The following is a 13,022-nucleotide window of genomic DNA, read 5'->3' on the forward strand; positions in this document are numbered from 1 at the left end:
ATTAAACTCATTAGTTCAGTCAAATGAACTTTTATGAGTATTTAGCACTTTCTTTTTCTTTCAAGTTCACAGAACTGATATATTTTAAGTAAACTGAACTGTTTCATTGTTTTGACTTTTATGAAATGATTTATTTTAATTTAAACAAACTTAAGTTTAACTGAAACGGCTGGGATTAATTGGAGAAAGAGTTTGTATTGACATAGCAGCAGAATGAACAAGATTTTTCAGATTATTAACACATGAACCAAAAATCATTGGTACAAGCTTCTAATTTGCATAAAGTTAAACTTTTCTCAACTTTATAGAGTCACCATGATTAGAGTTAATTAACCAATAATTAAATAATGAGTCATTTATGATGGATTTAAATAGTCTCTGTCAGGGTCAAGGGGGCTTAATTTGATTAGGTTTTGATTTCTGTGTGTTGCTTATGCCGTTGTACGGTGTCGTGTCTTGTTCTATCTCATTTAGGACATCGTGTACTTTCAAACGACTTAAGTGCAGTATTATTCTCATGTTGGTCAGAGAACGCCATTGTAAAGACATCACATGTTCACACAGTCCAATAATCAATTTTGGGTTTCCTTTTCTCACACACACAAACATCTTGTTCTACATGACTACTTGTGAGGTCTAAAATGTCCATACAAATATAGTGAAACCTGTTGAACACTGACTAGTAAGCTGGTACTCACTAGTTAAAAAGTCATATAAATCAGACAATTCACATTTATATTTAAATCTAGTGTTTTGCACAGGTTTCTGTGAGGGTTATGTTTAGGACATTAACCTGATATATAAACAATGGAAGTAAAGTGAAACAAACGTGTGTGTGTCTCTACATTTGTTTATGTGTTTATAGGGGCAGCGGATGTGTTTATCTGTAGTTCACAGATGCCATAGAGGTCTTTTGAAATAAGCTTGCCATTTGCCTACCAGACATGAACAGCACTGACATCATACAGTCACCAGACCTACAGTATATCATGTGCATCTGTGTGATTATACAATATCACAATACAAACGCTGTTATACTGAACATCAGCATGAGGTATTCACAGCCATGCTGACATTCAGATCAACCACAAAATTTTGAGTGTGACATTATTGAATTATTTCTCTTTTCCCCTTTCTAACACACACAACAAGTCTGTACATCTACATTTTGATCGAGTGTATATTTGTCGTGTACATAAATAATGTGGCGTGTCTCTTGAAACAACAGCTGGACACTTCACAGGTGCAGTTCAGGAGGAAGAAACTGACAGAAGATGATCAGTATTTCATGGACAGGAAGAGAAGAGAAGAGAAGAGAAGAGAAGAGAAGAGAAGAGAAGAGAAGAGAAGAGAAGAGAAGAGAAGAGAAGAGAAGAGAAGAGAAGAGAAGAGAAGAGAGTCTGTTTGTAGAGTAAGAGAGAACGAGGGCCTGTCCCATGGAAGGCTTGACCTCACAGCCCGAGGGCAGACGAGACCCACAGCTCATCTGAGCCGCTCTGATGTCTCTGTGGTCTGTTTAAACAAGAGCGCTGCGCTAATCCGCTCAGATGGGGCCATTGAGTATGAGGCCGCAGTGGGTTCCTCTCTACACACACACACACACACACAAACACACACACACTCAAGTCAAGTCACCTTTATTTATATAGCGCTTTTTACAATACAGATTGTATCAAAGCAGCTTCACAGTGATGAAAATAATACAACAAAGTTTGTTTCTAGAAGAAGATTGCGTCATCGTCCACCTTAAGTAAGGCAGATCAATAATATTGTTGAATATTAAATGTCCCCAACTAAGCAAGCCAAAAGCCAAGCCACACACACACACACACACACACACACACACACACACACACACACACACACACACACACACACACGCACATACACACAGAACTATATGCAAAGTAACGCACTTAAATATATCTCATCCTGCTTTAACGCAAGATACACAGGACCTAACACACACTCTCTGTTTTGTTTTTTCATTTTAATTTAGATTGAGGATCAAATAAAAAATAATTAGAATTCATTCATAATTTTAATTAAAAAAATATTAAAATAACAATAATGAAAAGGGGGTAAACAAGCAGTATTGACAGACAAAAAGGCAGAACAACAAAATAGTAAATAGAAAGTCTACAGTAAAAAAAACAATACAACAAAATAGGACAAACCTAAAATAAAATAAATAATACAATTAAAAAAATATCTAAAATTAAAACAAAAACACGTTTAACAAGTAGTATTAAATAAAGCGGAAAAACTGAACAAAAATAAAAAACAGACTATATAAAATACAAAAGTACATGGGAAAAAGAAGACTAAAATAAAATAAGTAGAATACTGTAAAACAAAATAAATTAGTATTGACAAGTAGTTAATCAAGCAGAACAAATAAATCAAAAATTAAAACAGAACAAAATAGGAGAAAAATAAAATAAAATGAAATAATGGGGGGACAATTTTTAAATAAAAATCAACTGTCTTTAGAAAATTTTACATTAAGAAAAAAACAAAGGAATAAATTACAAAGGTCTCATTAATGAGTTGTTAAAAAGATGAGTTATCATCTCTTGAGTTGAGTTGAGTTAATATAATAATCAAGAAACATAGGATAGCTCATCTCTTCCGTGAGCACTTGACTGTGTCTTGCTGACTCTTTAAACAACAACAACAAAAAAAATGCTTTCATTATTTTCACTAAATCCCTCCCTGTTCTTGCCTTTACAACTCTAGACTATTGCTAGCACTTTTTGTTTCAATGTTTGTCTAAGTCTCTTTGGATAAAAGCATTTGCTAAATCAAAAAATGTGAGTTTAAAGGGAAAAAAGTACAGGTGAAAAAACAAGACTAAGTGTGCCAATAACACACACTTGCACTGAGCTTTACTAACTGTAGCCTAGAGCTATTCACAAAAGGGCTGCATTGCAATATATATTTCATAGCCTAGTGGTCAGTGCACTAACATTCATTGTTTTTCAGCTTATTGCGACACGACTTCAAGTCCCGGGTCGTCAAACTTTCTTGATACTATACTTTCCTATCATAATAAAAGGCAAAAAAAAAAAAAAAAATTCTTTAAACTGATGCAAGTTAAGCTCGATCCACACACAAAGTAGAATCGGCATTTTTTAAGTCATTACATCAACACCTCTCATAATGGGAGCGGGGAAACGGATTCCGACAGCAGTTTTTTAAATATTTCTGACACACTGAGGTTCTAATATTTATCATATTGATGCTGTTTAAGCTCCATCCACACACAGAATAGAATAAGCATATTTTAAGCCGATACATCAACATCTCTCATCATTAGGGTGGGGGAACGGATTTCGACAGCTGAACTATTTGCCGTCAGATTCTGTTCCCCCCATGTTCCTTACACAATAAGGTTCTAATATTTATCAAATTGCAGCACATTACTAGCCTCAATAGCCTAGTGGTCAGTGTTCTAGCAATTTTTTTTTTTAGCTTTGGGCGACCCGAGTTCAAGTCCTGGGTCGTCAAACTTTCTTGATACTATACTTTCCTATCATAATAAAAGGCAAAAAATATATATTCTTTAAACTGATGCAAGTTAAGCTCCATCCACACACAAAATAGAATCAGCATTTTTTAAGTCATTACATCAACACCTCTCATAATGGGAGTGGGGGAACGGATTCCGACAGCTCTTTTATTGCCGTCGGATTCTGTTCCCCCCATATTTCTGACACACTGAGGTTCTAATATTTATCAAATTGATGCTGTTTAAGCTCCATCCACACACAGAATAGAATAAGCATATTTTAAGCCGATACATCAACATCTCTCATCATTGGGGTGGGGGAACGGATTTCGAGTTGAACTATTTGCCGTCGGATTCTACTCCTCCTATGTTTCTTACACAATGTAAGATATTTATCACATTGCAGTAAATTAAACCCAGCCAAAAACACACATCCTCCAGGTACAGAGGAAGCATCCTTTAGATCGCCCAGTGAGCTTCCTGTGGATGAGCCAGATGCTGTTCTCTAAGGATTACCAGAGTATACACACAGAAAACCTTAAAGGGTCCAATATCACTGTGGGATCTTGTTCACAATAGGGAACGAACTGTACATGAAATATAAGCAGACACACCCTTACACACACACACACAGTCAAGGTGATATGACACGCAGCTGTTGTTTTTTAAAGGCAGGCAGGAAGAAAGAAAGTGAATGAAAGCCTCTGCTTTGTCTGCATTAACGTACAGATACCGGCAGCCCCTATCGCACATCCTGATAATCTATAAGACTGCGCTTCATAAAACAGTGTGCAGACATGTGCATCTGTGTGTGTGATGACAGGCAGACTGTTGTGACGGAGTTAAAACCGAGGTGATGAGTTTACGCACAGCTGTATATCTCTGTGATGACTGATGGCATGGCAGTGTATGATTATTCACAGATGTGCACTGTAAAGCTCACATGTAAAAAAAAAAGTTCATGTTTTCTGATAAACAGCAACTCACCTGATTGATGTGTTTGAGTTTGTCAATGATCTGACTGATGACAGGTTCAGGAGGTTTTTGTCTGGATTCAGAGCCGTGTGGATGGACTCTCTTCAGCCCTGGACCAGGAAACCTGCAAAATATATTATTCATACTTAAACTAAATGACAGGTTTTAAAGCACATCACACTAAGAACATACAGTCCATTATATAGTTGAACATCCTTGTCAGGATGTATGCTAGTGTTGTTTTTATTGTGTTCACTTATTTGCCCAACAGCTAAAAACAAAACAAAAATATAATGAAATTGGAATTTTATAGAGACCGCTGTGATCTTCCACAAGAACATGAACTCTAAAATTGGCCTCTACTGCCACCTAGAGGCAAACATGTGACCACCTTTAAATTCTTCCCCCCATTCAGCACATTGATTCAGTCATGCTGCATGAGGACACGGATTTCAAAGGCACTTTACAACAAAACAATCTCTTATTAGTAGATGCCAAGGACTTTGTGAATAAATTAAGCCTTGTTTTGTCCGTTGTTCAAAATTACTCAAAGCTAAAAAACAAAAACAGAAGCATAAATATGAATGGTATCTACCAGTAAATTGAAATCTGCATTCAGTCCCCCCCACAGAAAAAGTTCCTGTTATGTTGTAGCTCTTAACAGACACACACACACACACACACACTAAGTGAACGGTAAAACAGCACAACTGGGTCAGACATGTGCTGGCATCTGAATGTTTCTGAGCAACTGGAGCATATGTTGGGCATCATCAACTGCTAAAAATGTGTGTGTGTGTCTGCGCCCAAGTGTTTCCCCCGATCCCCCCGGGCCCGTTGGACTCATGTTCCAGTTAATTACTCCCTATTAAAAGCTAATTAGTGTTGATGCACACGGGCACATTGGTGCAAGCACTGAGGCGACAGAGAGACAGTGAGTGACATATTCCATGCCTCGACACCAACCTCAACTCATCAGCGAAGTCCATGCACCACAAAAATCAGTGTTTTTATTTAAATTTTATAAAAATATCCACAAATTGTTTTGTGTGTGTGTTCTTGTATGTTTTATGAAGACAAAAATGTGTATAATGACATATGTATTACACTGTAAACATGATTTATGAGGATACCTCCTGTGTCCTCGTAAACCAAATGGCTTAATAACATACTAAAGTGTTTTTTTAATTAAAAAAATTCAGAAAATGTCCTGTGATGGGTAGGTTTATAGGGGTAGGGTTAGTGCAAGGGAATAGAATCCTCACAAACCACATATTCAAGTATGTGTGTACCGTGTGCTTTTAGACGAAAGAGCCAAAGATATGCCAAAGATATGACCTCATGTTCCATTCTTAGGAATGACATAATCCTGAACAAGTCTATCCAATCATCTCTCACAGCACCTTATTTTACATGCACTGCTTATTCATTAAGCCAAATTACATTTCCATACTTATTTATTCTCCTTATTACTCACGATGGCAGCTCACCTCCCGCTTTTAATTATCACATTAATAATACAGACATGAGATCAGAAGACATGGGCAGCGTTTAATGGAAGATGAGATTAGCTGGAGCTTCACGCATGAGGCGCCCACTTGTGTGCTGACCAGGGTGCATCAGCATCAGGTCAGATCTGTACTGTCTGCCTGAAAAACTTTCAGATTTGTTCTGTTTAGGATGGTGGGCACATGCTACAAAATTAATCAAACGTTATTGCAGAAATGCTAAAACGTAATGGGGTAGCTAAAGTGAGGATTGTTTCAGCACTAAAAAGCCTTCCCTTATGAATTTTAATTAGGTGTGATGTAAATTAGAGAAAATAACTATAAAACATCAGAATCTGTTCTAATTGGCCAATCACATTTCAGCACTGAAATACACAATAAGAAACATTATTTGAACATTTTAATTGAACGTCCAACAAGTCTTCCTTTTTTCACTTTTGATTAAAATGTCCTTGTATATCGAGTCTTTGTTTTATGCAATTTGGAAGCGTGTGAATAAGGAGGGTTTAGTCTGTTCTTGTGGATTTGATCTATAGCAGATTTTCATATTTTATCTTGCAAGATGTTTGTGTTATAGGAAAGACTGAAAGCTTGGCATGTTAATATGTAAGTGTCACAACAGTATAGCTTCTATGTGCTTCTATAGTTGACATTTAACTTCACTAGAGATGCACTCTGAATGAATGATGCCATATGGACGATTATAAGTCATTTTTGTTGGATACTTTAAATGCACTACAGAAATACACTGACATTCAAAAGGTTGGGCCAGTAAGATTTTAATATTGTTGACAGAAGTCTATATATATATATATATATATATATATATATATATATATATATATATATATATATATATATATATATATATATATATATATATATATATGAAGAGTTCAGATGCAAAAGCCTCTAAGTGCCATCTGAAATTTTCTTCTAGAATGATCATTTTGATCAAGCTTGTATATTTAAATTCAGTAATTTCACTTAAATGGCAATGAAAATTACCTATTAATCGTCATTTAACTGAACTTAAATATACGAGCTTGATAAAAATGATCATTCTATAAGAAAATTTCAGATGGCACTTTGACAGAGGCTTTTGCATCTGAACTCTTCATATATATCCTGTGATACCTGTGATAATGCTGATTTGCAGCTCAAGAAACGCTTATTATTATGTTAAAAACAGTTGTGCTGCTTAATATTTTGTGGAAGCCGTGATAAAAGAAAATCAAAATTTGTTTGATGAATAGAAAGTTCAAAAGAATGGTATTTGTTTGTTTACTGTCAATATTTCTGAATAAAAGTATTCGTTTCTTTTTAAAAAACATCTTAATGATCCCATATTGTCTAAAGGTAGTACGCATTAAAAATACAAAAGTACATTCAAATAAAACACACCAAATACTTTGAAAACTTTGTGCATTTTTTGGACAAACATTCTGTAGAATCTTTAAAATGATTTCATAAAATGAAATGCTAGTATGTTTAATTTTTTTTTTTTTTGCATTAATGTTAACTGCCATGTTCTATTATGTAAAAATTATTTAAAGTAGACAGAAGTTGGCATTTTCCATGTGTTCTAATGTAAAATTAGATTCCTAAAAAACAAAAACAACCCACGACAGGCATTATTGTACAGCAGGAGCACAGGCAACCCAACTGTTACTACAGGAAATGACTAAACACCCCGTGGATGTACAGTCTGGACCAGCTACTCATGCTGAACCTGCTCAGACTCATGGACCTACTGAGCACCCCTCAGAGATCCAACATGCCCCACTGCCCAAACCCGCTGGAGACCACGCGAATCAATCACGAGGATCTTCATGAGCTAACTGAGGAACAGCTGAAGGAGACGGGGGTTATTGAGCGTGAGGAAGAGAAGTGCTCTAGGACTCAAAACACAATGAATATCCTCCAATCTTGACTTCTCATAGTTATAAATGAACAAGCTTGTCCGCCACAAACTCCCTTCAAACTGAAAGATGAAGAGGTTGGTGTAGGCAACAACAGTGATGTGGCGTACCAGCTGGAATATCTCAATAAACTTAAATAAATTATGACTTTAAAATAATATTATCAGCACTGTCAAAACATTAAAATAATATGCTTATGTTTTAGTGTGGCTTATACTTATTGCAGAACATCTGTGCATATGTAAAGAATTCTGTGACTGCTGTTTATTCTCACTCATACACAACAACTCTCTATCCTATTTTCATCCCATTAAATGTCTCAGTCAAACAAGCGAATACCAAAATAAACTCCTTTTTAAATAATAGATTCTGTATTTATCAAACTACTTCAGATGTAGCTACTTGGTGAGTCTGATTTTCACCCACAGAATCGATTGTTTTTAGTTTAACAGTGAGTTATTGTAACGGTGACCATTTTAATAGCATTACTGATGGTTCAAATGATATCTAGTATAATATTAGGAGTATGTTTCTGGTTTAGAGTCGATGAGGGGGTACTTGAGCCGAGCCGATGGGCCTGTGGGAGTACATAAGACCAAAGCGGTTAGGAAACATCGGCTAAAATGAAGAAGGCAGATATTGAGAATGCTAAAATTGATTCTCTAGAAGGCAGAAATCTGTGCCAGAGTTTTGGTGACTTGATCCTTGACATTGAGGGCTCATCTGCGCTGCCTCCAGCACAGGGGGAAATATCATTTCTAGCCAACACCAGGGATGCTAGAAATGAACTTTACAATCAAATCATCTTTTGCAATAATAATTGTTTTAATCCTGACATGAAATAACATTTCTGCACAGTTTCGACTGTTTAGATTGGTATGAAAGAATGAGCAGGAATGTTGTTGTAGCTGCTCGTTGTGTTTATTTGACTGTGGCGTTAATGAATTTGCTTTATGCTTTGACATTTTTGAGTCGACTATTTAATATATCAGGGCCACATAAATGGTGACATTCTTTGGCACAATTAAGATGGCTTTCTTCCCAGTACAGAATGTGACAGAGCGCTTCGTCTTCAATACATTGCATAAAATGGGTCTGAACGCATTCCAGAATTAATTATATTTCACTAGAAGCCAAGGAATGACATTGAGATTCAGCAGACATTTCTGGCCAAGCATGGTTATTCTAGTTCTCTCTTCTCCTATCTATTTCTCTCATGGGTCCTAATTAACTCCTGAGGGCCTGAGAGCCACCTGACACAGCTGTCTGTCCCCTAAGGCCAACTGTTCACCACGCTGTTGTGACCAGGCCATTTCATTCCCACTCATTCCTCAACTGAACTTACTGGAGAGTAAACAACGCATAATGCTGTAATGTTGACACACATGTCCAACAGTGACCAGACGGATACAATGAACAGATAAAGCAAGAACGGATATCAACACTTAGGAGCTAACCTGTACATGTCTGAAAACTGAAAAATACTTGCAAAATACATCACTGTTTATGACATTGATAAATATTTGCATAGTTATCGCTTAATCTAACTTGATTTTGTTTTAGCTCATTTTATATGATGGTGTCTTGGAAGTGTGTCTGAAACCAGTTTCCTTAGAAAGTACATTCATGCACAAAACATTACCTGTTACCTATATTGAGCAATGTTCCCTCCCTCTAATTTTTGTTCTTGATGAGCAAAACCTTTTTATATTGGACAGAAATGTCAGCCATCTGAGCAAAAACATACTTTACACCAAATCTGTGCAGGTTACATGATGCAGTTGTAACTTTTAACTTTAAATTACTATTTCTATTCAATAGGAACCCTAAAAACAACTGAAAACAAGCATTTAATTCAGAATTCTATTATTACAAAATTAACTAATTCATTATTATTGAAAACTTATAATATAATATAATATAATATAATATAATATAATATAATATAATATAATATAATATAATATAATATAATATAATATTTGAAAATAAATTGAAGCATCTAAATTGAGATCTATCAAATATTTTCAAGAAACATGAACTTGTGAATTCTGTTATGATCTAATGTTTGAGATAATCCTTAAAGGGGGGGTGAAACACTCAGTTTCAGTCAATCTCATATTAATCTTGAGTACCTATAGAGTAGTATTGCATCCTTCATATCTCCAAAAAGTCTTTAGTTTTATTATATCTATAAAAGAAAGATAGGCTGTACCGAGTCTTTCCGGAAAAAAACGAGCGGCTGGAGGCGTGCCGTGTGGGCGGAGCTAAAGAATCACGAGCATACATACAGAACACGTTTTTGCTTAGAAAAACGTGAGATGTGCTGTGAAATGGGGGAAAAACACAAGGTCTCGAGAGTTTTTTAAAAGTAGAAATGATTTTAACTTGAGCGCAGTGTTTTTAGAACACCATGTCATGCGCGAGTTTTACAACATTTGTGTGTGTTTACTCGTGGTTTATGAGGACATGAATTGGTTTATTCCAAAACAATGGAATAGTAGCGCATTTCGATGAAGAAGCGCGTTTTGTGTGAACGGCCCCTAGGTTTATTATGAAATAATTTATTTATTTCAACATATTTTCACACTCTTTGTGTATTGTTGTTTGGAGTGGTTTTACAATAAACAAACAGACACCTACAGTTGCCAGCTAAACAAATGTATTTAAACACACACACCATACATCGCATGCTCCATAGATACATTAACTATACGTGATCATGTTGTTTACTTGCTGTGCTTACGCGCCGATAGCTAACAACACACAGACATTTGAAGCAGTTTTACACACCGTCTGCGGTTCCAACGCACGACCGTGAACCTTTATCGTTTGGACTGCTCCATCCTTAAGCATTAGACGATCTGCAAATCCGGCAAATACTTCCCTAAAGCCGAGCACAGCGCTTTGATGGGCGTACTACTTTCGCTCTCTCACTCTGGTCTACGAGTGCGCGCGCGCCCTTCCGGGAGAAGTGCCCTTAGGACCCGTATAAGGAAATTCCGCCCCATCTGACGTCAGACATGCCCACACTTGAAAAAAACTTTCCGAAACTTGTGACAAACCGGAAGGAGTATTTTTGGTACAGAAATACTCCATCAAACGTACAACTTAATTTTTTAATCTTTGTCCATGTTTAGCATGGGAATCCAACTCTTTAACAGTGTAAAAAACTCAGTATGCATGAAATAGCATTTCACCCCTCCTTTAAAAAATTGACACAATCCTTTAAAGTCCATTTAAAAGTCAACCCATTTTAGTTCTATAATGTGATGTATTTTAGAGTTAAGGAGACATTCTGTGAAAATGAGACATTCTGTGCAAAAAAAGGGCTCATTTTAAACTAGAATGTAGCCAAACTATATGAGAGTTTGCAAAAACAATGCCTAAATAGCTATTAGGCAATTGGTCAACATTATCCAACAGACAATTAGCAAAAAAGTAAAGTCATTTCCGAGGAATTTATTACAATGTGATTAAAGATTAGGATGTCTTTGGAATAATGTGCACCGATGAATCGTTGTAAGATTAGCAATAAGACCAGGAATGAGCATTAAAGGGATAGTTCACCCAAAAATGAAAATTCTGTCAGTAATTACTCACCCTCATGTTGTTCCAACCCCGTAAGACCTTCGTTCATCTTCGGAACACAAATTAAGATATTTTTGATTAAAGACATCGTTAATATAGTCCAAGTGACTCCAGTGGCTCAATCTTAAGTTTATAAAGCGACGAGAATACTCTTTGTGCGCAAAAACAAACAAAAATAACGACTTAATTCCACTTTTCATTTCCTTCTCTCTGGGCCTCGGGTCTTTTCACGTAGTGTTTAAGCGTAGCGCGTCTGTGTTGCACGTCACCACGTAGGCTCACTATTGGCCGACGCTGGTCATGTGTGATACGTGGTGACGTACAACACAGTACGCGCTACGCTTAAACACTACGTGAAAAGACCCGAGGCCCAGAGAGAAGGAAATGAAAAGTGGAATTAAGTCGTTATTTTTGTTTGTTTTTGCGCACAAAGAGTATTCTCGTCGCTTTATAAACTTAAGATTGAGCCACTGGAGTCACTTGGACTATATTAACGATGTCTTTAATCAAAAATATCTTAATTTGTGTTTCGAAGATGAACGAATGTCTTACGGGGTTGGAACAACATGAGGGTGAGTAATTACTGACAGAATTTTCATTTTTGGGTGAACTATCCCTTTAAGAGAGTAAATAGGACCCATTTTGATACCATGTTGAATTTAATGATCACTTCACTTTTTGAGCTGATATTTCCAAGTCGTTAGGATGAGATACTGTAGCTCTATGACAATTTTTAAACTGGGTTCCAAAGGGCGTGTGGAAAGCCAGGCACAGGCAGGCACAGTGCGAATTAGCCACCAAACCACCCGACATCAGTTACCCCACAAAGACCACATCACAATTCACACCCTGTTGCCTGTCAGATGGAACTGGAGTCAGCCAAACTCATTAGATACACACACACACACACACACACACACACACACACACACACACACACACACACACACACAATCATCCGCTCAGCTTCTAGCCACTTACACTGTCTACATTTAATTCAGAAAGCTCTTTAGACTTCAGGATTTGTGACAAGCTCAGGGGCAATATGTCTCTTCGGGGCAATTTTGAGATTGTAGTAATACTAGAAAGCATTTAGGAGGCTGATTCTATTGTAATATATGCTACTTTTACCCACTTAGTATAAACTGTCAGAATAAAAACACTAATAGAGAGTGTGCGTGGGTCATAAAAAGATAAAAGCCTCTTCCATCCTGAAATAACTTATATTATAAGCTACAATAGGAGTCTTGGATGCTGAGTGGTCAAGCATTCCAGCCATGCAAAAATACACAAAATATTCCTTAGTAAAGCAAGACACCTGACACAAATCAAACAGGGTAGTTGTACAATACGATCAATAGGTTGTACAGCTGGTACATTGGTGCCAATCTTTCAGCAGACGAAACACTGAATTTTTTTTTCAAGCGGACAAACAGAAAATGAAACATGACCTGGCTTAAACCCAATTTAAGCCAGTTCAACTTATGTTTGCTCCCTCATGCACTCATTTATTAG

The 13,022-nt window shown here is 36.5% G+C and overlaps 1 protein-coding gene across 1 annotated transcript in view; it reads right to left on the reverse strand.

The window, feature by feature from the left end:
- gpc3 (glypican 3) overlaps positions 1 to 13,022 on the reverse strand; it is a 139,914-nt gene that overhangs the window by 37,954 nt on the left and 88,938 nt on the right. Inside the window, exon 6 of the mRNA XM_079892579.1 lies at positions 4,499 to 4,610. Coding sequence (XP_079748705.1) covers positions 4,499 to 4,610 — 112 coding nt within the window. The remainder of the gene's footprint in view (positions 1 to 4,498; positions 4,611 to 13,022) is intronic.

This window comes from Squalius cephalus (genome assembly GCF_949319135.1).
Source record: "Squalius cephalus genome assembly, chromosome: 14".
Lineage (NCBI taxonomy): Eukaryota > Metazoa > Chordata > Actinopteri > Cypriniformes > Leuciscidae > Squalius > Squalius cephalus.